At 43.5% G+C, this 27,922-nt stretch overlaps 1 protein-coding gene across 2 annotated transcripts; it reads left to right on the top strand.

Annotated features, from left to right (window-relative positions):
- Positions 1-322: 322 nt before the first annotated feature.
- VPS18 (VPS18 core subunit of CORVET and HOPS complexes) lies at positions 323-12,001 on the top strand. Of its 2 annotated transcripts, XR_014568044.1 has the most exons (6): positions 342-628; positions 3,433-3,574; positions 4,664-4,755; positions 5,657-7,527; positions 8,957-10,177; positions 10,312-12,001. XR_014568044.1 is itself a non-coding variant. In XM_083755262.1 (5 exons), the coding sequence occupies exons 1-5, from the start codon at positions 538-540 to the stop codon at positions 9,683-9,685; spliced, it is 2,925 nt and encodes a 974-aa protein (XP_083611388.1). In that variant the 5' UTR covers positions 323-537; the 3' UTR covers positions 9,686-12,001. The 2 variants fall into 2 exon arrangements, 1 of the variants encoding a protein (XP_083611388.1); XM_083755262.1 differs by having other exon boundaries at positions 323-628; positions 8,957-12,001.
- The last annotated feature ends 15,921 nt before the right edge of the window (positions 12,002-27,922 follow it).

The following is a 27,922-nucleotide window of genomic DNA, read 5'->3' on the forward strand; positions in this document are numbered from 1 at the left end:
AGAAACACATTACCGCGATTTAATAACCTCCTGCCAGCCCTTTTTATGTTTTTATATTGCAAAACTACCCTGTGATCCTCGGATGAAGGGTAGTACAGAAATTTAACTGATAATAATAATAACAGTAGTAAAGCTAAACGTTCACTCCGCGTCTAACTCAGGCCCTCATGCATAGGGAGAACATTTCATATTTTTCTGGATTTATTACTCTTTCTAAAAACACCCAACTGTCCTAAGCCCTCCCCTCCTGTGCCTAGAGAGTCGGGCGACGCGGAGAAGCTGCCCACTGAACTCTCTTGCCTGCGCTCCCTTCTCTATGGTCGGGATTTCGACCCGGAAACAGGAAGCGCAGCCTGCGCTCGTGGGTCTCGTCAGCTGATCGGAGCAGGAGGAGGCGGTGGTGGGGGAGAGTGAGGGAGGGAGAGGGCCGAGCCGAGCCTCTTGGCGGTCTCTGGGGGCCGGAGCCAAGGAGGTGCTGCGGCAGCGGCTTGGAAGAGCTCTCCGGGGAGGCTGGGCGTGGCGCCTGCCGGAGCAGCCATGGCTTCCATTCTGGACCAGTATGTCGACTCGCTTTCGCACTCGGCTTCCTCGCAGCAGAACCGCGCCAGCCTGGGCATCCCGCACACGGGTAGGAGGACGGGAAGCAGAATCCATTCATTAGTGCACTTGAGTCTCTTCTTTCAAGCAGCGTGTATTTCGGCTCTTTCTGCCTTCTCCTCTCTGCTAGGAGTTAACTGCACATTTCCCCAATGCCCCCTTCCATGGGCGTAGCCAAGGGGGGGCAGGGAGGGGCAGCTGCTGCCCCTCAGAAATAAATAAAAATGCATAGCAAACTGTGGTTCTGCCTCCCCTCCAAAACAAAAGGCCTGCTCCCCAACAAAAATACGGGGTACGCCCATGCGCCCTTCGCTTTTAAGGCCGCTCTTTCCCGAGTAAACAGCCATAGGCTCTATTGAGCGATCTGACTTCTGATCCTTCTGGATCCTTCGCCGGTGTGGCAAAACGTTTTCCTGCCTTCCCTCCCCACCGCTTCTGCTTTCTCAGTTCACAATGGAGGCAATTTATCTCTTCAAAATGTTTATATCTCACTCTCCTACCTGAGTAGGGGCCTCAGAGAAGTTTATGGCAAAACTAAAACATGATTAGAACTTTGAAATAACCATGTTTGTGTGCCACCACACAAAAATGAAGCAGCAGAAGTAATTGGTAAGCAGTACCATGAACGGCCTATTCTTCCTGTCCGAAGGCATTTGAAGATGTTTATATCTGGAATTTCATAGTCTAGAAGATGCTACTGGGGTAGAAATTCAGTCCTGTGTCACTGTGTGCTAGGATGTACAACAGGATCTTCTGTGCTGGTTACAACCCACAGGTAGATCTGTGTGGGAAGAGATGGTCCTTTATATGCTACGGGTAGTCTCAACAGAACAGAAATGATAGTTGAAAAAAGAAGCCCACAGCTGACCTCTTGTTATATTCTGTCATACAATTTTTATTTTTTGTGTCACTCCCATTCGAATGAAAAGCAAACAGAATCTGCGTTTATCTAGATGCCGTCCTATTTTAAGACAGGTTGTGATTTGAGGGTAACCTTAAAGCAGGGTCAAAATATGGAAGACAGCTGCCATAGTGCCGTTCTGTGTTTCAGTTCAGTGCTAATGGAACTTTCCCATCCCAGAATATAGTAAAGGAACTCTTTGGGAAGAACTGAGACAAGTGGAACAGCATAGGTCAATGTTGCAAAGAATGAAGCCGGATGATCTGGAACATTTGCTTTAGTCCGTGTCAGTTCTTCCAAGTACATGTTACTTGTGAACATTTTCCCAGGCTTGTATTGCCGCTTATATAAATTCTTTTGGCATTAGGGTTCTCCGCTCTCTGCCCTCACATTTGCTTCCAGTGAATCTGATATTAATTAACTTGGGAAGGGACCCACAACTGCTCATCCCATTTTTGTCATCCACCCTGAGGTGATATGGGCAGATCTTGTTTAAAGGGTTTTCTGGTGTTCTGCAGACTTACAATGAATTTGAGCCTAGGAAAAATGGGCGTCTTTGAAGGACAGATGTGGTCCAATAGCTCTGATACTATCTGTTTGCGGATGATAAAAAATGGCTCCATTTATGTGTTGTTCTATGAGGATGTCACACTATTTTCCAGTTCAGTGGAAAACTATGCTTTGCTTCTTGATCTTGAAAAGAGACATATTTACCTTGGGATGGTTTCAAAAGTTCTTGAAACTACACATTTTTAAGTTTTCCAAACAGAAGGCTGTGTATCTGCGTAGTAAAATAACATCCTTGAATATTTGTATGAATGAAGATTCTGCATCTTTCTGTATTGGCCAGTGCAATTTGCTGTCCACTAACGTTTGCGGAAACTAGTGAGACGAAAGCCCCAACAAATGTGGTTAAGTGTGTTTAGTGAAATTGTTTGCAGCTGTCATTAGCGTGTGTGTTGTAACTTCCTGCATTTAACGGAACACTTTTAAAATGGAAAGTGAACCAGAAGGAAAGGGATATATATTTTGGAAAGCACATTAGATTCATTTCCACTTTGAGTCATCATCTTTTATGTATGGTAGCTGTAGATTGAATGAGAGATTATAATATTACAGCACAATGCTGTGCATGTCTGATTGGAAACAAGTTGTATCTTTATTCTCAATATTTCCAGATTAATATTTTTTAACACTGAGATTCTTATAATAGTCTTTGTTTAACCTACTCCACAGTCTGCTTTTGCATGCATTTTTTTAATTCATTCATTCATTTTACTTGTATGCCACTTTGCCAAAAAAAACCCAACCATGCTCAAAGTGGCTTACAACAAATAAAGGGATGCATTTCAAACACACACTACAAAAACAATTTCATATTAACAAAGCAACCATTTCATAACATAGCAAAAAAAGCAATTAAAATAACATATCAAACAACCACATTCCAATACAATAAATATATCAAGATTACTTAAATAACATGCAGCACCCAGCTGTAAAAATATCAAGGGAGCTTCACATTTTCACCGTAGTCCTAGAAGTACCCCTTGCATGATGTTGAATTTTATTTGCAGTGCATACATTTTGCAAACTTGCTTGCATTATTGTGTGCTGGTCATTCTTTTTTGGTTTATTCATGGCTTATATAAAGCAACTGGCTCTTCCTAAAGCTCTTTGGTGTTTCTCTGTTCTTTTGGCACACTCAGCTGGCATGAGGATGGGTACTCTGCACATGCCTCAACAGGAATAAATTAATGTTTCTCTTTATTTTATTTGGCACAAAGGACAGTTAACTGTTTTCAGTAAATGCAGTGTATGTAATGGGATCACTTTTCCATGTCTAGTAAGTGCATGGCAGTTGAGGGTTTATACACAGGATTGTGCTGCAGTTTGATTTCAATTTTTTAAAACCTGTTTCCTTCTTTTTTAAGGGTATGTGAATGCTCGCCTAGAAAAAGAGACCCCAATTTTTAACAAACAGAGGATTGATTTCAACCCCCCTGAAAAGATTAATAGCCTGGTTGTCTCTTCAAACCAGCTGTGTATGAGTCTTGGAAAAGACATCATTTTTAGGTATGTGCAATCTTTTGTTATTGTGTTTGAAATTTCATCGGGTGTGGGAAGGATGAAAGAAGAATATGATGCTGAATTCCTCCCTCCTATTATTAATCAATTTATTAGATGCTTTCTACTAAAAAAATAATCCCAACCTAAAATTACAAACAATATAAAAATATACATGAATTGAAAGCAGAGATAAAGTCAACCCACAACTGTGTCAGTACAATTCTAAAAGCGACCCACACAACCCCAAGGAAAATACATGTATCATAAGTGGCACAAAGTAAATCCCTTTAAATGTCCAGCAAAACCTAAGGATGTTAACAGTCAGATGTCTGGGAGAAGAGGAGTGTCTTTATCTAGTGCCAAAATGATGTGAATGTCTGCATTTGGTGGACTTCCCACATTCCACAAAATAGGGTCCATAACTGTGAAGGTCCTTTTTCTTGTCACCGCGGTGGCACATGGCAAAGGGCCTCATAGGACAACCTCAGGGTCTGGACCCACTACTTTACATAATCTGTGACTTACTGGGATTCAGTTTTATTTAACTTGCCCTCATTGAGCCCATTATGTTGACCAGACAGTGGTCCAGCCCCTTCACCTGACTCAAGTGACTTGGAGAAAAATATCTGAGTGTTGTCAGCATACCGATGACACCTAACTCCCAAATATTTGCTGACCTCTCCCAGCAATTTTATATAGATGTTAGATGGCATGGAGCACAGCACAGAACCCTGCAGTACCTCACAGAGTAATGGCGACAGGGCAGAGCAGAAGTTGCCCAGTGCCATCTTCTGGAACTAATGCTGTAGGTAGGAAGAGAACCACAATAGCACAATGCTCCCATCTCACAGAGGCAGTCTCATAATATACCATGTTGATATCAAAAGCTGTTGAGATATCAACATAATTAATCCAGCATAATTAACATCTAGATGGGGACATCAGGAACAGAACATCAGTCAGGGCAACTGAGGCTGTTCCAGTCCCAAATCCCAGCCTGAATGATAATTCTGCCAAGCAGCAAAGTTTCTGCTAGTCCCACCCAATCCCGCCCCCTAATTTTCAACCATTTGCTTTCTTTCTGCTTTTATGTAGGCTTGACCTGGCCAAGGCAGATGAGCCTAACCAGGTAGAGCTTGGTCGAAAGGATGAAGCCAGAGTTCACAAGCTCTTTTTGGACCACACAGGTGAGGCAATAAGAGGAGCTACAAAGTGCTCTTTGGCATCTTCAGTAAATGCCACAAACATTATGTTATGGGGTTTGTTTGTTTTTTGCATGCAATATGAATTTTTCTGTCTAGAAAAGTCATCCCTAGTTCACCCCATATACAGTATCAACAAAATTTATTTTTCTTCCTTAAGGAATTTTTTGTAAAGTGCACATTCATGTGAAAACACACATTTGCAATAGCCTCTGTTATTCTTTCTTCTTTTACCTACAGTATATTTTGGTCAGACCATCCTGTAAGGGTATTCCTTCAGTACACTTTTTGCTGATTAAATGTGGTCATAGCACAGTGATGATATTCAGACTTGGGTGTCCACAAGTCGTTATCTTAAGATTTATCACAGGAGCACTGCAGTTTGTATGCTTTCTGTCTTCTCAAGATAAACTGATCTTTGAGTGAAGCTGGGAATGTTGAAGAATGTGTTTCTGTTAACTGAAATAAGGTAATGTGTTAGCTGATATCTTAATAAGGGTTTTAAAAAATATTCAAATTTGTAGCAAATTTGACATCTACTGACACCAAAAGAAGCCAAATTCTAAGTCACATTTATGCATAATTATGAGTGTTCTCATTTGGATAGAAACAATGAAGGCAAGTAGGAGATTCCTGAAGAATAATCAGGATTTTTAATGGCCTTCCTGTCTAAATGTGTATGAAGAGATATGTTATACTGTTATGCTAGGTATTTAATGATATGACAAATATGGTGTGGAGGAGGGGAGATGAATATTTTGTGCTTGTCAAATCTATTTCTAGAACCTTCTGAAAACTTTAGGCATCAGAAGATGTGTCTAAGGAGAGGTATTTTGCTATGATCCTCTGTTTTCATCTTTGTTGCGGTTTCCCTTTTTTACTACAGGTTCTCACCTTATCATTGCCTTGAACACCAGTGAGTGCCTCTACTTGAACCGAAGTGCTCAGAAGGTGCGGATCCTGTCACGCTGGAAAGGTCATTTGATTGAAAGTGTGGGCTGGAACAAGTTCCTTGGCTCAGAGATGAACACAGGCCCCATTTTGGTGGGAACATCCCAAGGCCAGATATACGAGGCTGAGGTCTCGGTCAGTGAAGGCAGTCTTTTCGGCACTAACCCTGACCAGTATTTTCGCCAGATCTATAACCTAGAAGAGGAGGCAGGACCTGCCCCAGTCTGCTGCCTCGAGATAGAACGAGGAATTGATGGGAAGTGCTTTATCATTGCCACTACTCGCAAGAGGCTTTTCCAGTTTGTTGGCAAGATTCCAGAGGGATCTGAACAGCAAGCCTTTGGAGCAATATTTAGCATGCCCGCAGATCACCTGCCTGGCTTCCGCGAGTTTCCAGCTAGCCTTGGCTACAGCGAAATTGCATTTTATACTCCTAAGCTTCGCTCCACCCCCAGTGCTTTTGCTTGGATGATGGGCAACGGTGTCCTGTACGGATCGCTGGACTACGGACGTCCCGACTCTATTCTTAGCGATGAGCAGGTCTGGGAATATCCATCTGACGTAGACGCTGTGGCCAACAAGCCCATGAATATAGTGCTCACGCAGTTTCATTTTCTGCTGCTGTTTCCTGACAGAGTGAAGGCTGTGTGTACCCTGAACGGGCAAGTTGTCTTCCAGGATGTGTTCTTGGAAAAGTTTGGCTCGCTGAAGCGTATGATCAAAGACCCTGCGTTTGGGCAAATCTGGATCCACACAGAAAAGGCCGTGTTTCGATACAATGTGCAGCGAGAGTCCCGTGACGTGTGGAAGATGTATACGAACATCAACAAGTTTGATCTGGCTAAAGAGTACTGCAAGGACCGCCCCGAGTGCTTGGATATTGTGCTGGCCAAGGAGGCCGAATATTGCTTCCAGAACAAGAGATACCTGGATAGTGCAAAGTGTTATGCATTGACTCAAAATTACTTTGAGGAGATTGCTCTTAAATTTATCGAAGCCAAGCAGGAAGAGGCGCTGATGGAGTTTCTGATTAAGAAACTGGCTAGCTTGAAGCCTTCGGAAAAGACTCAGACAACCCTGCTGACCACATGGCTGACGGAGCTGTACTTAAACCGCCTAGGAGTCCTGGAAGCAGATGCATCGAAACGGGACCTCTACGAGAAGACCCGGGACAAGTTCCGCAGCTTCTTGGGCAGCCCCAAAAACAAAGACTGCCTGTTCAACAACCGAGCAACCATTCACGAGCTGCTGGCGAGCCACGGGGACACGGAACACATGGTGTACTTTGCCGTCATAATGCATGACTACGAACGGGTGATAGCCCATTACTGCCAACATGAGAATTACAATGAAGCGTTGGAAGTCCTGTCCAAAATCAGGGACGACGTGCTCTTCTACAAGTTTTCTCCGGTCTTGATCCAGCACATCCCCAAGAAGCTGGTGGATGCTTGGATCGAAATGGGGAAGAAGCTGGATGCCAAGAACCTCATCCCTGCCCTTGTCAACTACAGCCAGAGTGGGAGCACCGAACAGATCAACGAAGCCATTCGATACATGGAGTTCTGTGTGAGTGAACTGAAGGAAACTCAGCAGGCCATTCACAATTACCTCTTGTCCCTCTATGCTCTGTGTCGCCCTGACTCGCTGTTGTCATATCTGGAACGCGCTGGAACCTACGCCGACAACATCCACTATGACCTGAAGTACGCACTTCGGCTCTGTGCAGAACACGGCCACCACCGGGCTTGTGTCCATGTGTACAAAGTTATGGAGATGTACGAGGAAGCTGTGGATCTCGCTTTGCAGGTAGGGGAACAATGACCCCGTTCGTTTATGCACTTGAAAATGCATTAGATTCATTTCAAAGCTTGAAAGGATTGTGGAAGTTTTGGTGTAGGCAGAAGACCTGGGAAACACTGTTGTCGTATTCATTAACTGGAAAGCAAGACTCTGTTAGTACAGCGTTGTCTAATGGAATAATTGCATTGCTGGCTTGGTTGGGTGTTCTTTTCAGCAGCAGCTAGCAGTTGTTTGGGGGGGGGGGGACTCACAAGAAGTGTATGGTTATCTGTCCCAACACCTGGCATTTTGAGAGATTCTGTTTCTAGACAACAACGTTTCCTTTAGCTTTTCTATGTCACCTTCACGTAATTGCTGCTGGGCTGTGTACACTTGGTGTCTGTCTGCTGTTGGAAGGCTCTTAGATCCAGCAGAGACCTCTGTCAGTGGAACAGGGAGTGAAGCCATCTTTGGAAATTCCCCCTCCGCCCAGCATCGCTTCCAATCTGCTCCAGAGGGTTGGGAGACCCTTTGGAATAGCACAGGAAGTAATGTAACGGGGAGGGCAAAATCGCCAAAGATCACATTGATCTGTATTCCACTGGTGGAGGACTCCAAGCCTTTCATGCGTGGAGAGACATGAGTTTGATATAACCCACTGTCTGTACTTCTTGCATTTTGTTTCCCTCTGACTTCACTGCTTAGAATTCCCTTTCCTGGCCATGTGTATATGGGGCACTTCTTGTGGTTCCCCATGTCCCTAAGGTTCAGTCAGCCTTTATTAGGGACTGAGCCCTTAGCATGGCAGGTCCTGCCCTGTGAAATTCCCTGCCAGTAGAGGCTCAGCAGGAATCATCCCTGTCTTCACTTTCTTTCAGACAAGCATTTGAAATGTGAATTCTTCAACATGTTCCTCTTTAAGGTGCCATATGACTGTTGTTCTCGTGGGCAATTAATGAAAGCATCCAGTAACCTCCGTTTTGTAAAGAGAGCATCCAAATGGTCTTCTACATTATTTATTCTCTCTATGTTTTTATTATTATTATTATTATTATTATTATTATTATTATTATTATTATTATTATTATATTTTATTTATACCGTGCCCATCTGGTTGGGTTTCCCCAGCCATGTTGGTTAAGAGCAAAAAGTGTGTCCCATGGGGAAATGCAACTCCTTTTGCATTTTTCTGTCTTGTTTCATCTCTGGATAGATGAGTTTTCAAAATGATCCCTGACCACTGAAAGCAGTAACCGAAGACAACATCAAGATTTCATTGGGGGAGACGAGACACATCATCTTCCTCTTGTTACCTTTATTTTTATGTAACTATGTCTGGTTCTTCTTACCGGTGTCTTTCCTTTACCAACCGTGTATTTAGTGACAGGAGCGAGGGGTATAAATGGTGACTAGTTCCTTATCTTTCTTTCCTTCCTGTTTGCTTTGTTCTTCCCAGGTGGATGTAGATATGGCAAAGTCCTGTGCAGACCTCCCTGAAGACGATGAGGAGCTGAGGAAGAAGCTTTGGCTGAAGATCGCGCGACATGTCGTCCAGGAAGAGAAGGATGTCAAGAAGGCCATGGCCTGCCTTTCCAGCTGCAACCTGCTGAAGATTGAAGACGTCCTGCCATTCTTTCCAGACTTTGTCACCATCGATCACTTCAAGGAAGCCATCTGCAACTCTCTAGAGGCCTACAACAAGCACATAGAGGAGTTGAAGATGGAGATGGAGGAAGCCACACAGAGTGCCAAAAGGATCCGGGAAGACATTCAGGAAATGAGGAACAAATATGGCTCTGTGGAACCCCAGGAGAAATGTGCGGCATGTGACTTCCCACTCCTGAACCGCCCCTTCTACCTCTTCCTCTGTGGGCACATGTTCCACTACGATTGCCTTCTGCAGGCAGTTTATCCAAACCTGCCTGCCTACAAGCAGGCTAAACTGGAAGACCTTCAAAAGAAGCTCTCGGCCACAAGCCAGCCCTCCAAATCCCACCACCGGCCTAAGGACACCGATACTTCTAGCCAAGGAAAGGGACAGTTAAGCCGTGAGCAGATGAAAGCTGACATTGATGATATTGTGGCAGCTGAATGTGTGTATTGTGGAGAGCTGATGATCCGGTCCATTGACAAGCCTTTCATTGATCCACAGAGGTATGAAGAGGAGATGCAGAGCTGGCTGTAAGGCCAACATGTTCCTGCCTGCATTGGAGCATGAAACTGCCTGCAGAGAGAGCATGAGGCTTGGCAGCTAACCACCAGGCACCTTAGGCACGTGGGCTCCATGGGGATTTGAAAAAGTATTATGCGAGTCTCACAATCTGTAAGTTAGTGGTGCAAAGTGGGGTGTCAGTAATGGTCATTGCTACTAAGGCAATTATATTGAAGTTCTACAAAGCACTCTTAACAGCTGCCTACACAAGGCTTCTTCAGAGACATCCTTAATATGAATTCTAAATGGATGTTTTTCTTGCTGAGAGGTAACCAAACATTACCGCTTGTGTTACCATATCTGGATTACGCCCATATTTCTATAAAGAATCGGGCCGTGGTGGGGATACACTTGTATTGTTTTCAAATGTGGAGCATCTCCTGCTGTTTTTCTTGGTCACGAGACTGTGTCAGAAATATAAAAGGAGAAAATGTGCATGAAGTCCTGTTCCGGACACACGTCCATGTATTAATATGCCAAGCATAGGCAAACTCGGCCCTCCAGATGTTTTGGGACTACAACTCCCATCATCTCTAGCTAACAGGACCAGTGGTCAGGGATGATGGGAATTGTAGTCCTAAAATATCTGGAGGGCCGAGTTTGCCTATTCCTGTAATATGGCATAAAAGCTTCACTTTTAGGCAAAGCAATTCCATGTAAAATGCTACATTTTTATTTTTCTCTTTTGAGGTGTTGTTCTTTCCCCCCTTAGTTTTCTGAAAGCTTAGGTCAGGTAGCTTGGCATTCTGTAAGATTTCTTCATTTTGTTCACAGTATGCAGGAAGAAAATTATGGCACTCTGACTTGATACCATTTGTGCAGATCTAAGATGTTCCATGCTAGTTTTGTTGCCTTTTTATTTTTTACACTCTCTTATTTGAATGTTCACACTGCCCCTAATTATAGCAACACCTGGCCATTCCTGGTCTTAACAGCTGTGCACTATTAGCTGCACATTTTTGTGGACTGATATTAAAACATAGAATTGGAAACTCGCATGTCACCAACAGCAAATCCATCCTGAAGCTGGCACTGGACAATTCAGGATTCACATCCTTAAATGACCATAGAAAAATGGTGTGGTTGGAATAACCGTTGGATATAAGGTGAAAGGTATATTTCCTCCCTCCCTCTTTAAAGACAATAATGATGTGGAATAGACTTTAGGTCACAAGGAAAGCCAGCTAAGGGACCCAAAGTTTAAATCATGCCAGAGGTACTATGTAACTAGAACTACATTTCCTCTTGGTTCTAGTCTCTCTCTCTCCCCCCCCCTTTTTTTTACATTCTTTATTATTCTGTAAAATGTGGCAAAATAGAACTACATTTGGGATACAAGGTTTCTAGTTCCTTATGATTTTTCCTGAAAATATCCCAGCTTCTTTATAAAAGCAACCCACAGAACCATCGGACTGTCTGACGCAATTATTTTGTGGCGTTATTGCCATAATCATTTTTAGACCGCCCTACTTTAAGAAACCATTCAGCACATAAGAAGGGTGACAATTTGAAGTCTTGTATGACCTACGAAACAAAAGGGATTATATAGTGACAGACGTCAGTAGGAAGCCACCACTCCTTCTTTCCAGGTACCATACAAACTGTGACAATCACAAAACAATGATTTTGTTCGTTTTCCCGTTGGTTTAAGATACAAGTAACTGAAATGAAGATATTCCATAATTAAATTCATGCTAAGAAAACCTCCATTTATAAAAGGGTGGAGAAAAACATTCCTCTCTTACCAATACAGTATGGAGGTATGGATACCAAATGATGGAAATGAAGGGGGCTAAATTTGTTACTCAGAATTCGGCTTGTCGTCAGACACTTCAGCATCATCTTCCTTAGCATCTTCTTGCTTAGATTCATCTTTTTCTTTTGCTCCTTTCTTCCCTTTGGCTACCTTTCAGTCCCCTCTCATCATTTGCTCCTTTTTCCTAGGTGCTTCTTTTCGGGGCTTTGACTCTGGTTTAGGTGGGTGGGGGCAGGCTTAGCAGATAATCTAGCCAATCGTCTTAGTGGTGCCTCCATTTCCTCACCTGCAGTTGCCGCCTTTCTTTTGGGCAGAGTTAAACCTGAATGGATGCAACCAAACAGCATGAATGGGGAGCCCAGGATGGGTCCAGGCTGTGACTGATCCACTCGCTCTTAGTTCTGGTTATGAATTACCTTTAATAACGAGCAAGGTTATGTCTGAACTAGAGGGCTTCTATGGTGAAGTTGCTTCTAAGGATGTGCCTCAGTTGTTATTTTTTAAATGCACATTAAACCTTTCTGAAATGGTCACCTGGCTTTTGAGGTTTTTGTTGGATGCTTGGAATATGTGTGTGGCTGCCTGCTTCTGGTGTGATGAGGCTGTGGAGCACCTGAGTGTCTCATTAGTTTCAATTAAAAATATTATTTACTATATGGACACTAAAAGTAATATGCGACACAGAAACAGGAATTGTTCATGGGGAAACTCAAACGTTATTACAAACTTTCTAGAATTGTGTATAATGATGTTTAGCATTTCATGCTCACCATGTTCATTATCAATATTAAAGATGGATTTCTTGAGGTCAGTGGTAGCCTTCAACATGCCAAATCCAATTTCTGTTTAAGTCAGACTTGTGCAATTATGTGTAATCCACACTTACATTTTGCCCTACCCTTTACAGACACAGGTCTGTGCCTTAAAGCTGTGTGTCCAAGCACACACACCCTTTTAAAGCTCTGGAGCTTTCTCCACAAAAACCTGCTCTTTAAAGCTGCATCGGAATAAACAGTTATTGGGGATGCATTGCCATCTAGATGTGCTGAGAGCCTAGATTGTCACCATGAAATGCTGGGAGTAAACATCCTGGTGCGTGGCTTCCTTTGGCCTTCTGTTGTTGTTTTTCGGTCAGGGCATAAGCTACAAGATTGTGTCACTAAAACACACACTAATTTTAGTTGGGCTTTTTGAAATCTAGCTATGATTTTGTATTTTGATGTTGTGAATCAGTACATAGAAGCCGCCTTAACACTGAGTCAGACCATGGGTCCACCCAGATCAGCATTGCCTGCTCTGGCTGGCAGCAGCTCTTCAGGGTTTCAGACAGTCCAAGCCCTACCTGGAGGTGCCAGAGATTGAACCTGAAACCTTCAACATGCAAAGCAGATGCTGTGCCGTTAAACCATAACCTGTTTCCACAGCTATAGCCTTTCCTCAAGAACAGCAAAAGGAAGAAAATGAATACATGGTACAAATTGTACTTACAGTAATCATGTCAGCTGACATTGTAAGACTGATATATAAACACCCAAAAATATACAGAAGAACCTTGCTGGATCAGGCCAAGGGCCCATCAAGTCCGGCACCCACTTCTTACAGTGGTCAGCCAGATGCCTTTCTCTCTGGATTGATTGTTTCTTGATAGTGTTTGGACCACTGACAGGTGCTCTCCTTTTCTGTAATATCTCTGTCATTTGGTGACCAGCAAAAAAACCTCACACCCCAAAGCAAATTTTGTTACGCAGTTGTTAAAAGTTTTTTTTAAGCCACTTTGCTGTTAAGCCAGCTAAACAATAATTGGAAATATATGAAATTCTAATTGTATATAATGTAATTGTTGAAAATGTTCTAGTACAAGAAATCATAAATAATAATATTATAATAATAATTTATTATTTATACCCTGCCCATTTGGCTGGGTTTCCATCCGAATATTAAAAACAATACAGCATCAAACATTAAAAACTTCCCTAAACAGGGCCACCTTCAGTTGTCTTTTAAAAGTAAAATAGTTGCTTATTGCCCTGACATCTGCTGGGAGGGCGTTCCACAGGGCAGGCGCCACTACCGAGAAGGCCCTCTGCCTGGTTCCCTGTAACCTCACTTCTCACAGCGAGGGAACCGCCAGAAGGCCCTTGGCGCTGGACCTCAGTGTCTGGGCTGGACGTTGGGAGTAATCTGCCACTCATTTTGCGTTTATCCAGAACAACTAGGTTTCTCTACTCCCATCCCCATCTTGTTCTAAAAATGCTAAGCTGAAGTAGGAGTAAAAACTCTGGGACCAGCCACTAGATGCCACTGTTTTGTCAAAGACCGAGAAAAGGGTTTACTTGAAAACAAATTGATAATGATTATACAGCAGAGGTTTCAGTTGTATGCAAATAATTAATTTCACATGTAAAGTCCTGTGGATTTGTGGATCAATAATTTATTCCAATAGCAACTGGAAGAACCAAGTCTTTTATGCCCACAAGGGTAGCCTTGGCCAAATTAATTTCTCCACATAGCCTATCTCACAGTTATTACATTAGGTTGGTGTTTTGAGCCTTGGAGAGATTACTGATGCTGTAAAACTGCAACACTGTATAGGTGTGCATCCATTTAGGTGCTTCATAGTTGGTTCAAGATCATGATGGGAAGCAAACAGAACCTGTTGGTCAGTTTGTCTTCTGAGTTCTGCAGTAATATTAATATTAATGGTCACCAGCATATAGATGAGTACATTTTGAAACGCTTCTCTCGCTTCAGCCCATTGCTGCTTCTGATTTCAGACGCTCATTGGATACTGTTGATACCTGAGCAAAGATGCAGGCGCAGCTTATCGGCTCTTGTAGGGTCTTTGCCCATCTTCAGTTACCTTCTACAGAAGCAGCGAACCAAATCTGGCAGTCTCGGCCTCTGAACCTGACCAAGATGATCTGAAATAGCGTGTGCCTGCTGGATGAGGTTTGCGCCATCTCTGAAAACACCCTTGCTGCTGAATAGGCTGCCGGTGCCTTGCAAAGCTTGCTACCTGGGTAGGCTTTAAGAGAAGTGTGTAATGTTACACCCTCCTCGTTCCACTGTTGAGGCTGAAAGTGCATATACAATGACCTGCCTCGGCGCAAGGCCTGTTTCTGACCCCACTCTCAGCCCTGCTTCTGCCTGCCAGATGTTACTCCCCGCTTCCTCTTGTTGCTTCCCCTCCAAAGCAGACTCGCCGACCGATCACGTCTCCCCCACCCTCAGCATCAACCCTCCTTTTCCGCCCCCCCGGCCCTTCCTCCACTCGCTGCATCGGTAAAGAAATGCCACCACTATCACGTTCCGCTCCGGCATCAATGTTTAATATGGGAAGAGCAGGTGGGGGAGAGAGTGAAACTCGCCGAAATTGGACTTGGGAAGCGGAGAAGAAAAGAAGGAAATAATTCTGAAAGGGGTGTGACTGATAGGGGAGGCCTGCTGGTTTCCTTGTTGGGTGTATTGTCTTTCCATAATATAGAGGTGAATTGGGGGCTTTATGCACTGACGTAATGAGAATTGTGTCTCCCGGCCTGCAGGTGCCCTTTATTGGTACGGATGTAAAGCTGAGCTGGGCAGGAAGACAGCTTTATGCCCTCCCAACTTTGCTGCCAGATAGCCTCTAGGTCTCATCTGGGTGTCTTTTCCTCCGGGTTGCATTGTTGTTCGCTGCCTAGGATCCATTAGAAGTCAGTGGGCAACATCAGCACTGCATCATGGGGCTTGCGCGGTGGGACTTCCTGGGCCCCTCATCTGTTTCAGAGGGTCCCTCAGCCCTCTAGAGTTTTGGGGGGCTGTGAAAGGGGATCTGTTCTGTCAGCAATGTCAATTCTGCTGGCTGACTGTTGGATTTCATGTAGATGGCAGGCACATAAATTTGTGTAGATCAGGCATACGTAAACTTGGCCCTCCAGATGTTTTGGGACTACAACTCCCATCATCCCTGACCACGGATCCTGTTAGCTACAGATGATGGGCTCCAAATTGATCTACAGATCAATTTGGCTCCTCTGTGTCAGGGGTGGCCAATATGGTACCCTGCTGATGTTGCTGAACTCCATCTCCCATCAGTCCCGTCAACGTAGCCAGTGGCCAGGGATGATGGGAGTTGTAGCCTGTATCTAAAGAACACCAAGTTGAATACCGCTGCTGTCAGAGCCACCCGAGGTCCCAGCTCACAAGAGACCAAAGTCCAGTCCAAGATATATACAAAAGGTTTTATTGGAGAACATTGTTGTCGTTACATCCAAGCTCCGTGGCTCCGCATCTGTTACCCTTAGATGTTAGAAGTCCCCTCTGAGTCAGTCCCGCCCCCGCACCAGCTTAAGAGGCTTGTACTGCTCCACCTTTTCCTCTCTTTCCTTTTCCGCAGGGTCTTCCTGCCCCCCTGTGCTCCCTCCGGGACTCCCCCGAGGCTGAGTCTTCTGCCGCCTGCTCCCCCCTCCTTCGTGCTTTGGGACCAGGCTCCTCCTCAGGGCTCTCCTCATTTCCGTGCGCCTCCACATTTGAACTTGGCGTGCGTACGTTGCCTCTGACCTTCCTTTCGACCGTTACGCTACTCTCGGTACTACACTCCTCCCCTTCCGGCAGGACGTTTTGCTCCAAACTCCTTCCCCTCTCTGCTTCCTTTTCTGCTCTTTCTGACACACTGGCAACTCCACCCCCTTCACTCCGTTCCGACGGAGAGGCCGGTCCCGATCTCCAGCCCCCACTGGGGATTCCCCCTTCGTTCCCCTGCTTCTGACTGCCTCCCTCTCTACTGCCCCTTGGCCTGACCAGGGGGGCTCCCTTTTGGGAATCCTCGGATTCACTTGACGGACTCACTGACAACCTCGGGTCGTCGCCGTCCTCTTCCTCGTCGCCCTGGGACCCCTCCCCCTCGCTCTCTGTCCCTGAAACCCTGACAGCTGCATTATTGGTTCACTGTAGTTCACTAGGCTGTCCCCATATGCAGACTATGCAGGAACAGGAATATTGTGCACAGGAAGTGAATTACTAGAGTCCTGATTGCCCAACAAGAAATCAATCAGGAATCACTGCAGGGAATTACTGCAGTTGAAAGAAACTGATGCAGCTGATCTTGGTCCTACTCATTTTCAGGAAGAATCCCTGTCAGATATACATTTGGATGCAAGACCTTGACTCTGTAGGGTCCTTCTCTTTTCACACCAGTAGCTTTCCTCGTGCCCACTGGTGGGCCTTCTCCACGAACATCTACCCTAATTATCAGAGGAGCCCTAATCAATGGGTAATTTGCCAGATGCAGGTTTGTTACCAACAGATGGCACAAGGCATTTGAGGTAATGAGGGAAAGGATAATGTTGACTGATCTGCATAATAATCAGCTTGTGAACAGGTTTCAAATGGTTTTTACGTTTCTAGGGCTTGCACTGTGAGAAAATCTAACACTTCCTTCTCAGGCAAATTCCACCAAAGCAAATATTGCACAAGAGCGAGAAACTTGTGAAAGGAGTTTGGTGGCAAGTGGAAAACTGATGACAACACACTTAATGTTTAAGAATGGAGGCCACATACTCCTCTGGGATGTTTTGGGGACATCTACTGACAGCTTCTGTGCCCTGAACAGACAGCTGGACCTTGGACCTCTCCCATGTTGGGTCTCTCTGGCTCAGGGCTAGAAGAGGGAGAACTCCAGTTATCCATGCACTACTAACCTCTCAACCAGACTACTGAAATGCTATATACATGGGGCTGCCCTTGAAGACTTTTCAAACATTGCATAGCACAAAAATACTAGGAACAGCTATAAGGAAGCATCTTGCCAGGACTTAAAACTAACCTTGCTGCTTAGTGGGGGCAATTAAAAGCAATTTAGTGGGAGCAATTCATTGTTACCTATATTAACAATGTTCTAAATGTTCTAAATAGTAATAATAGTAAAAAATAGTAAATAATAATAATAATAATAATAATAATAATAATAATAATAATAATAATTTATTTATACCCCGCCCATCTAGCTGAGTTTCCCCAGCCACTCTGGGCAGCTCCCAATCAAATGTTAAAAACAGTACAGCATTAAATATTAAAAACTTCAGATGTCTTTTAAAGATAGGATAGCTGCTTATTTCCTTCACATCTGAAGGGAGGGTGTTCCACTCTTGGTTACCTGAAGGCGCACCTTATTCAACCCAAAGGCTCCATTATTCACAAAGCTTTCCATGTCCCATCTCCTGTCCCACTATACAAAGGTTAGGTGGATGCCAGGTGATAACTGGGAATGGCTTTGAGGGGCATGGACTCTATCTATGACATGCAGCCCCTTGAGAAACTTACCTGGTGGCCCACCTAGCTAGTCTCTCAATGCCAGGTGAAGACCTAAAGAAAATATGCCCAGATATTTTGGTACCTTATTGAAACAATTTTAGTTGAATGGTATAGCTCTGCTGGATTTTATTTATTTCGTGGCCAGCTACTTTTATTCCCCTGCCCCCACGTAAGGTTATGACTAATTGCATGCTGCCCTGGGAGTTTTATACCAAAAGACTGCCCAGAAATTATCTAACTCAGGAACAAGATTGGAAAGACTCAAAGATGGCACACAGCCGTTGGAAGGCGAGAGAGCAGCTTCAGCTAAAGGCTGTTTGTTTAGTGGATTTTATGCTCATTTCAGCTTAGTCCAAAGCCTTGCCAGTTGTTAGGAATGAAGCTAAATTTAGAAGCAGCTGAGCACCAGCAATAGCTCTTTGCACTTGCTTTCTGCCTGGCACTTGAGCTGGTATTGCCATGCAGCTAAGCAAAGATGCCTGCTGTTATTTATCATGAATCAGTGCCACTGTATGCCTTACAGCTCAGGAGCAGAGAGCATCTGCTTTGCCTCCAGGTTACCTGGGAGGAAGCCCTGCTGAACTCAATAGGATTTGCTTCTGAGTAGACATGCATAGGATCTCATTGTAAGACAACTGCCAAGCCAGGCTGTTTCAAATGCCTGCCATTTAGCTTCACATGTGAAGTAGATTAAAAGAGAGAGAGAGAAATGACTTGTCCCAGGCAATATAGTGGTCAAAGTGCCCTCTGATGGGTCTATCAGTGGGTCCTGGTGGGGTTATCAGGCAATGGTGGCAGCAGAACTCCAAGGAGGGATTGTGTAGACACAATATTAATTACTCACAGCATCTTTCCCCATGTTCATCCAAGTACAGTGGTACCTTGGGTTACAGACGCTTCAGGTTCCAGTCTCTGCTAACCCAGAAATATTACCTCGGGTTAAGAACTTTGCTTCAGGATGAGAACAGAAATCATGCTCTGGTGGCGTGGTGGCAGTGGGAGGCCCCATTAGCTAAAGAACAGTTTCAGGTTAAGAACGGATCTCCAGAACGAATTAAGTTCTTAACCCGAGGTACCACTGTAGCAATGTTCTAGGGCTGGGGTAGCCAATCTGGCATCCTTCAGATAATGCTGGATGAAAACGCCCATCAACTTTGACCATTGGCTCTGCTGCCTGGGGCTGATGGGACTTAGAGGGCATCATGTTGCCTGTCCCTGTTCTGATGCAACATGGAAGGCGTGGGTGGTGGCTTGACCCAGTTGCCCAACGCTCCTTGGAGCACTGGCCCATATATAAAATATGGAGTTCAAGGGTGCCAGTTGCTGATGCTGGCCCTGAGACAATTCAATTTCAGGGGGCAAAGCAGATGGGGAGGCAGTGACCATGATTTTAGGGAAGGCAGCTCAAACTTTCTTAGGCCTGCAGAACACTTCCAAATCTCAGAAACTGACACGGACAGTATATATATAAAAAAACATTTCCCAGAAGAAAAACTAGTGTTCCCCTCCAAGCATTAGCAGGCAAAACACCTACAAACCTCAAAACAGATGAAACATAAACCAAAAAGAAGCCCCCCCAAGCACCCCTAGCCAAGCAGCCACAAAAGCCCCTCATTGTAAAAAAATAAAAATAAAAGAAAGGAGGGGCTTTGGTGGTTGTTTTCAGGGGGGCTGTGCCATGCTGAGGACCTCCTATTTAAAGCAAAGGAGTGTCAGGGAGAAAGGGGGTGGTATGCCTCCCATTTCATCATGTTATGGTAGCCTCTAGTTTGGCCCTAGGTAGAACTTTGAACCTGAGCTTTCCAGATCCATTCCCAGGGTGGGGCTTCTACATTAGACACACTAGTGTGTGACTTAGGCACTATAATTAGGTAGAAGGGGAATGGAAACAAAATTTTTACACAGCATTTAATACAGCATTATGTTCTCTAGCAATGCAAGTCCCCACTGCCACAGTCCTCCTGTCGTGTTTACTCACATGCCATTCCTGTTCAGTAAAGTTTGTTCCCATTGTTTATAAAAAAGCTTCCGGTTTTCAGGTTCTGTTCATTTGATGGTTTCCTGTTGACGGCGACTATGGGCCTGGTAAGGATTGGTCTTTTAAATTGCTCCAATGTCAGTGTCTGCTCCTGTGGACGGAGCAGGAGGCTTCAATTATTGGTCGTGTTGTATTATTTCTCCCCCCCCCCACACTCCATTTTTCTGTTTGTTTTTAAAAGGTGAAGAGAGGAAATGGGTATTTAAAGCCTTTCCACCTCATGAGAAAATAATATCGAGGCAGTTATGAAGTTATTCAGCATTAATCCACCATTTGTTTAAACAACAGGAGACCGTCAAACAGTTTGGATCTGCAAACAGGAAACTTTAAATTAAAAGGCACAGGAGCCCCGAAAGGCAAAAAGTAAAATTAAAGAAGGCCACCAATCAAATCAGAAATTGAATTGTCTGACTCTGTACTCAGAAAACGCTGGAATGCAACACATTGCAAATTACTTTGGGCATAAAAAGAATGAACTACCCAAGGGTGGCATTTCCAGAGAAAATAGCTAGTGTGCAAGCCAGCCAATGATTGTTTCAAGAGCTAGTGAAGGAGAGCTGAGTTCAAATCTCCACTTAGCCATAGTGTTTGCTGGATAACTTTGGACAGATCACCAGCTCCTCGCCCAATTATGTCACAGGGTGGTAAAGGATAAAATGGGGGGAGGAGACTGCATGTCACCTGGAACTTCTTGCAAGAAAGGTGGGATAAAACTATAAATAGCCCCCTAGGCATTGTACATTGATGATGATATATGAATAAAAAAGCAGACTAGATCCTCACCTGTTAGTTCTCCATCCCAATTGTATCCTCTTTCAGTGGATAATATTATAATTCTACAGTGTGTCACATCAAAGGGCACACCAAGCCTCTGCCTAATCCTTGCTAGAGAGCTTTGAAATAGTAGTTTTCCACTTACAAGTATCTTCCACGTAGGAAGCAGGTAGCAGTAGCTGGACTTCTGCTGTTTGGGAGCCTCCCCAGGCTTTTTCTACCACAGCTGGAGAACAGCAGCCTGTAAGAGGGGCAAGAAGTGTTGACCAGCTGGCCCCACCCATGAAGAGCAAGAACTTTGCCACGATTGTAGCTGGTTCCCAAAGTAGAAATCTGCTGTTTGGAGACTGCTATTGGCAGTCCGTCGCCACTGCTGAGACAGTCCTGGTAGGGCATCAGTGAAGGAAAAATGTCACTCTGTTGGAGTAAGGCAAGGGCCTGAGCTTGCTCCTAGATGAGAGACTGGAGCAGCGTTCTCTCTCTCTCTCTCTCTCTCTCTCTCTCTGTGTGTGTGTGTGTGTGATGACGATGGTAATGATCTGTTGTATTGATTGTGCTTTTATTGGATTTCTCTTTTTGTATTCTTATATCCTACAAGTAAACATGTTTGGCTGTCAGAACAGTAGGTTTCTTGTTTCAGTAATACTTCCCTGATCCAGCAAGGATGGTCCATGGCTGGTCAAATCATCTCTTTGATTTCCTGTGTTTCTCAGTGGAGATTAAATGGTCCTGCCTAACTTGAACAACAAAAAAACATCTCCTGTTCCTGTTCTAATCCTGATAAACAGCTTGTGTCTTTATTTAAAAGCCAGAAGCTGTCCCTTTTATTTCATTTATATAGATAATCAAATCATACAAAGTTTAGCCTGGTGGATGATTTCATCTTTTGGTCTTTCTTCTGTGCTGGAGAGAAACTGGACAGTTGTCATACTTGCTAAAACAGTAGTAGGACTGGTAGATTTCACCAGCAATTTATAGCAATCTTGGCTCATTCCTTGGCTCACTATTTCTCATGATTATGGAGCAATATACGATAAAGTAACTAATTACTCTGTCACTTTAATAAATGTCCATTGGATCATGCCCTATTTTGGTGGGGAAATAAGTAGATATATGGGAGGGTAGTCCTGAGGTTAAGCTTGTTTCTGCTTTTCATCGCTATCATAAATTTAAGAGATCCACTGTCGTGATCTCTTAGTGGCTAAAGTCTTTGGCTTGGATAGTTTTTGTGCAAGTTCAAATCTCATGCTCCAATGGACTCAGTAGCTGCTGCTGCTGCATGCTAAGTCAACATCACATTACAGGTGTAACTTTCATATAATATTTTGTGCTGTGAACTGCCATGGGATCTATGGCTGAAGGGCAGTATACACATTTAATTACTACTAATAATTATAATATCACTCAAATCACAACATATTGATGCAGCGTCCATTCACATATTCACTTGCATACTATCAAGTGGATGAGAAATTACTTGATGTACATGAATGTGTGGGCCAGCCCAGGACTATGAAAGACTACCAGTGTTGGATACACTTTTGAAACTTTGCAAAACTCTGGAAATTTGGCCCTGTTGACCCTAAAGCTCTTGTCTTAAATTCCAACCTGTTTAATAAAAAACACTGCTATGTAAATTCCTTCCTGAAATTATCCGTGTGTCCACCCACAGGTCTTTCACACAAGGATTAAGCTAAAGATCACCACATCTCTAAGCTTTTTGAATGCTTCTCTTCCAAGGCCCAGAACTGACCAACGCTTCACTGAAATCTAGAAATGTCTTTCCTTTTTAAATCCCCTAAAGATCTGTCCCTTTGGGGCCAAAAGTGGGTTTTTAAATGTATTATTTTTTTTTAAAAAAAATAGGTTGTGGTTAGATTCTCCTTAAAACAACACAACAATAACAACAGCAACAACAACAACCCACCATTGCCAGATTGGCACAGCTAATTTGAGGAGGAAATTACATTTATGACTTTCCCCAGCCAGTGAACCCTGGCTGTAATGCCATTTCGTGCAGTGCAAAAGCAGATGCAACTGAGGCAGCCCGTTTTCCTAATTTCATTTGCAAGGATCAGGACAGAGGCACCGTGCTGGTATCACAGGCTGGGGGCATGGTGCTAAGGAGCAAAGCCCTGTTGGGCTCCTTTATTGATGCAGTCTATGGCATCGCCCCAAGTGCACGGTGTCCAATGACGTTCAAGGACAAAGCATCTGTTTCCAGCCAAACTGTTATCACAACAGCCTAAGGTGGAAGAGGCCCTCTGTTAAAGATGTGAAAACAACTGTTTAGGTTAAGGTAGCATTTTGCTTCTATTTTCTGACGCAGTGTCAAATTCTGGGGCAGGACTCTGTGTCACATTTGTATGCTTCAGCAGGCTACACATACGGTTTCCTTTTCTACATAAGTGTTCTAGGTCCCCTGAACACACGTACACATACAGCCATCCACCAATATAGTATGAGAGCCAGCGTGGTGTAGTGGTTAGAATGCCAGACTATGGCATGGGAGAACAGGGTTCAAATCCCCACTTGGCCATGAACCTCACCGGGTGACTGAGGGCCAGTTACTACCTCATGGACTAGCCTACCTCACAGGGTTGTGGAGGGGATTAAATGAGAGGGAGAACCATGTACACCACCTTGAACTGCTTGGAGAAAAAGTGGGGTATAAATGCAACAAAGAAATAAACAAATAAATTCTCTGTATTGTTGGGAAATGTGCATGAATATTCTAAACATAGTGAAGGAGTGAGGACCAAGGGTCCACCTGGGTCCACTTTGGAGAGCCAGACTGAAGCCATTTTATAAGAAGCAAGCTAAAAGCTAAAAGCTATTTCTCTCCTCTGCCTGCACACAGCATTTTTGTAAATCTAGCAAATGTGGTCAGAGCACTTCACACCTGCTCTAGCCGTTGACCCAATTCCAGTAAACACACCGAGAATAGAGCGAACAACAGGAAGATGTAGCCCACCACAAGACAAATGGTGAGAACACAGATGGCCAATGTGGTTTTACTAGGAATTGTAAATAGGTCAAGAGGTTTATAAGCTCGCAGCGCCACCTAGTGGATAATGCAGCTTGGAACCGAAGGGCCACCATCTATTCTTTAATTGGTTGAGCTTCAATGAATATGCATAAAGGGGGATGTCTGGGAGGTGGAAAGGGGGGGCTGAGCTGTTGCTTTGCCTTAGAGCATAAAAGTTGTCTGCATCTGACTGACGGTGGGCATTCTCTCATTTTTGCTGAATGTACCCACTTTGCTTTGCTTGTCTGACAAATAAACCAAAGTCAATAAAACTTTTTAAAAAGATATTGCTGCCTGGATTTTTTTCCATTCTGGTCTGCATTCTGAAGTCTCTAACAATGGGATGAGACTGTTTATGTGGACTCCCATGCCATAGAGGAGTTGTTGTTGTTGTTGTTGTTGTTGTTTTCAACTGGAACTTATCAGAAGTCCGTTGCCATTGCCATTATAAGAGAACAACTCCCATGCTATGCCTCAGACCTGTATACCTGAAGGAGCGTCTCCACTCCCGACATTCAGCTTGGACATTAAGGTCCAGCTCCGAGGGCCTTCTGGCGGTTTCCTCACTGCAAGATGAACCAGGGAACCAGGCAGAGGGCCTTCCTGTGGTGTCCTTCCTGTGGAATGCCCTCCCATCAGATGTCAAGGAAATAATGAACTACAAAACTTTTAGAAGATATCTGAAGGCAGCCTTGTATCAGGAAGTTTTTAATGTTTAACGTTTTATTGTGTTTTTATGGGTGTTGGAAGCTGCCCAGTGAGACTGGGGCGACCCAGCCAGATGGATGGGGTATTAATAATAAATTTCTTGTTGTCAGGGCTTTTTTTCAATTCTGGCACCTCTCAGGTGGGCACCATTGTCATGATAAGAGATCATGGTGAGTTCTGGCACCTCTTTTTCTTTGTTGTGGTTAATATGTGTATGGGAGAAAGGGGTCCTTGGTTTGATTTTCCCAGGTTGAGAGCTTCTCCTGTTGTTCTGCAGCTGTGCCTTGCTAATATCAGATCTTACCCTCTGAATCAGATCTTATCAGGTGCATGAAAAATGTGAACAGAGATTTTTGCTTAACCGAACTTCAGTTCAGTAGATAAGATCAGATTTCTATGGAGCATACTGAACATTTCTGAAAATACCATAGACATGGTAATAGGCTGATCAGGACTTTGAAAAATGTTATTTTGAATAACTAGGAAGTAAATGGTGTAAATGTGTTCCCTGGTGATGAATTGAGAACTATTTAGGCCCTTGTAGTAAATTTCAAGCCACATGTTAGGAGAAGATCCATGATTTGATCTTCTGGCTTTTTTTTAGGATGAATGGGTCAGCTGCCTTGACTAGCTTCTGCAATTCTATTTTTCTTTCAAGTTACAAGAAATGAGAACTTTCTGACAGCGAGAGCTGTTTGACAGTGGAACCTCAGAAGGTTGTGGACTCTCCTTCCTTGGAGGTTTTTAAGTAGAGGTTGTATGGCCATCTGTCATGGATGCTTTAGTTGAGATTCTTGCTTTGCAGGGAGTTGGACTAGATGACCCTTGGGGTTCCTTCCAATTCTATGATTGTATGATTCTATATCTAAAGAGTCAGTCTGCATGCTGCAGCCATGCGGTAAAGTACACAAATGTTACAAGCCCATCAGCATTTTCTGCCTAAACGGGGGAAGGATAATCAACCTCCAAAATACTATTTCTCTTTCCAAAACTCTATGCCACAGGAGCAGCAAGGATCTTAATTGCTAAAAACTGGAAAAAAGAAACTGTGCCAACAATAAAGGAGTGGCAAGACAAACTGTTAAGAGTATATTGAACTGGCTAGATTAACAGAGGCAATTAAAGATCACACTAGACAAGAGTTTCAAAAAGCATGGGGAAAATTCAGAGAATACTTCACAAAACAGTGCCCTAAAATACATACCTGAACTTGTTTTGATTAATGTCTGCAGGAGACTTTGTGGATATTAAAGTTATAATTAGAAAAATCTTAATAATTATTCATAAAGGAACCAGTTTATAAGAAGTAAATAAGGAGGCCAAATACAGGATAAAGGAAGTCTTTTATATGGTTGTTTGTATTGTTGTATGTTATGCTCAGTGTATGTTATGTTGACGTTTAATGAGGGTGGATTTGTGTATTGGGGGTGGGGGGTTTATGTTATGTTGTAAATAAAATTCCAATTTTTTTTTAAAAAAAAAACACTACAACACTCTAAAAAAGACGACTGCCTCCATTGCCCAGGCAAGTGACTATATGGTTGGCGGGCAGGAGAGAGAAGAGTAAACTGTGATGGCCAAGACATAAGCAGCCTGTGGATGTGTCAAGGTTCATGCAATTTTGTCAGCAAAGGCTGCCACAGCTGCCACCAAGCAACATGGGAAAACAGCTTGCCGAGTATAAAGCGAATCGGGGGCTCCAATAGCGACCTTTCCCATTGCTACAGGCTTGTCCTGTTCTTTCATGGCATTTGCGGGTCACCATACAAGGACATTCGAGGCCCAGTGGGCTTTTGGCAAACACATCCGTATTGTTCTGTACTTTCACCCTTCTGAAAAGAACTAATCAAGTCCAGATTTAGTTGGAGAAACTCAAGTTGAATGTAACAAACTTGCCTCAACTGTAGTAGTTGGGTCTCCTGGGAATGCAGTTGCTCTTATATGGAAATAAACGGGAAGAAACTCCCGCGATGGAGCCAGAAGAAGGAAGTGTCGCTGCAGTTGCAAGATCAAAATATATCTGTATTGATAGTTAAGGCTCATCCAGACTTCCTTTTGTGCCACATCTCAAGGCACAGGTCCGCACTTTAGAGCACTGGGTCCAAGTGCTTTTTCTTTTTGCCCCAATGCTTCCCCTGGGAAAACCCTCTCCTTACCACTGAAAATAATTCTGTGGAAAACCCAAATTGCTGTTTGTTCTGATTCGGCATTAAAGAGCGGGTTTTCCTGGGGAAAGTGGGCGAGAAAGAAAATAGACACAGACCAGGAAAGTGCAGATCTGTGCCTATTGAGTGTGGGGCAAAAGGTAAGTGTTGATAATCCCATAGATAAATAGGTGTGAAACCATCAAACAGCACTTCAGAGGTTTTTTTCTGGATCCTGGTAGGATGCAGTTAATTACTACTACTACTACTACTACTATATTTAACTGTGCTTCACCCTAAGATCCCAGGGTGAGTTACAACATTAAAATACAATTTTATCACTTCTGAATCCACTGCAAATCAGTTCCACTGAGTAACGACTAGCACTCTGGGCAAGAGGAGCAATGTCATTCCACTCTGGGTTTTTTATTTATAATTTTTTATTGGGTTTTTGACAATTTTACACACATACGTCATTCCACTCTAGTTACACTGTTCATAATTTTGTGAACCTCTTTATTATGAACGCCACCACTCCTTGGTCCTCTTTTATCTGAAATGAAAAATTCCCAAAGACTGGGGGTTTCTTTCCAAGTGAAGTTGTTCTGGTCCATTAAGGATTTCAGTTACCGTTTTCTGTAAACTTTCCAATCTGTCAGTGTCATCCTATGTCTTTTTCACTTGGAATAAGTCCCACCATAGGATCCCACTCCAGGGGGCCGTGGGTGCTTGGGCACCCACAATAATATAGTTGCAGGGACTGGGCACCCACAAAGTCAATGAAAAAAGGCAAGATGGAACTTATCCTCCCATAGCTGTGCTTAGAATTGTAGCTAGGAGTTGATGACTAGCTCAGTTTTGGTTTCTGTAACTTTATTATTTTCCCAATCTTAAATTCTCATCAACATTTTTCTGCATCCGTTTGCAAGTCCTCGTGAAAATATATCAGCATTTTAGTGCACACTTCTAATACACAGGTTTTTGTATGTAATTTTGCCTAATTTGCACATTTTTGTAAACTATCTTCCCTAACTTAATGCACTTTGGAATTTTTGTCACTAATACATAAATTTTAAAGTGGATATATACAAATATATATCCCTTTTTTCCACACAACTTGTATCCAGTAAAGTATCAAAGTTGAAATACTTGCTTGTTTAAGAAGATACCATTTGTTTTTGCTTTTGGAAATTTCACTACCAACAGCATTGAAAAGGAACTACACGCTTCTTTCACAATGCCCGTAATAGTTTACAACTTGTCTTCCAGGCGTATAGCTTAAACAAATAAAAACTGTTACCACTACGCTTGACAACTTGCAGCTAAATGTGCGGACTGACTTGTACTTGTTACTTGAAAGTTCTTTCTTTGGACTGATGAATTCTGACGGCTCATTCACATATAAAAGTCCCCATGCAATGCTGCTGAGCAAGTGCGCACGAACCACTCTCAGCTTAAGGACTGATCATGA

The sequence above is a fragment of the Podarcis gaigeae genome, assembly GCF_964106915.1.
Source record: "Podarcis gaigeae genome assembly, chromosome: 1".
Lineage (NCBI taxonomy): Eukaryota > Metazoa > Chordata > Lepidosauria > Squamata > Lacertidae > Podarcis > Podarcis gaigeae.

Excerpts from the sequence above, each read along its gene's own strand:
- VPS18 (XM_083755262.1), top strand. The coding sequence starts at position 538 with ATGGCTTCCATTCTGGACCAGTATGTCGACTCGCTTTCGCACTCGGCT. Across the intron at positions 3,575-4,663 it reads GGAAAAGACATCATTTTTAG|GCTTGACCTGGCCAAGGCAG; the intron begins GTATGTGCAATC and ends GCTTTTATGTAG. Across the intron at positions 4,756-5,656 it reads GCTCTTTTTGGACCACACAG|GTTCTCACCTTATCATTGCC; the intron begins GTGAGGCAATAA and ends TTTTTACTACAG.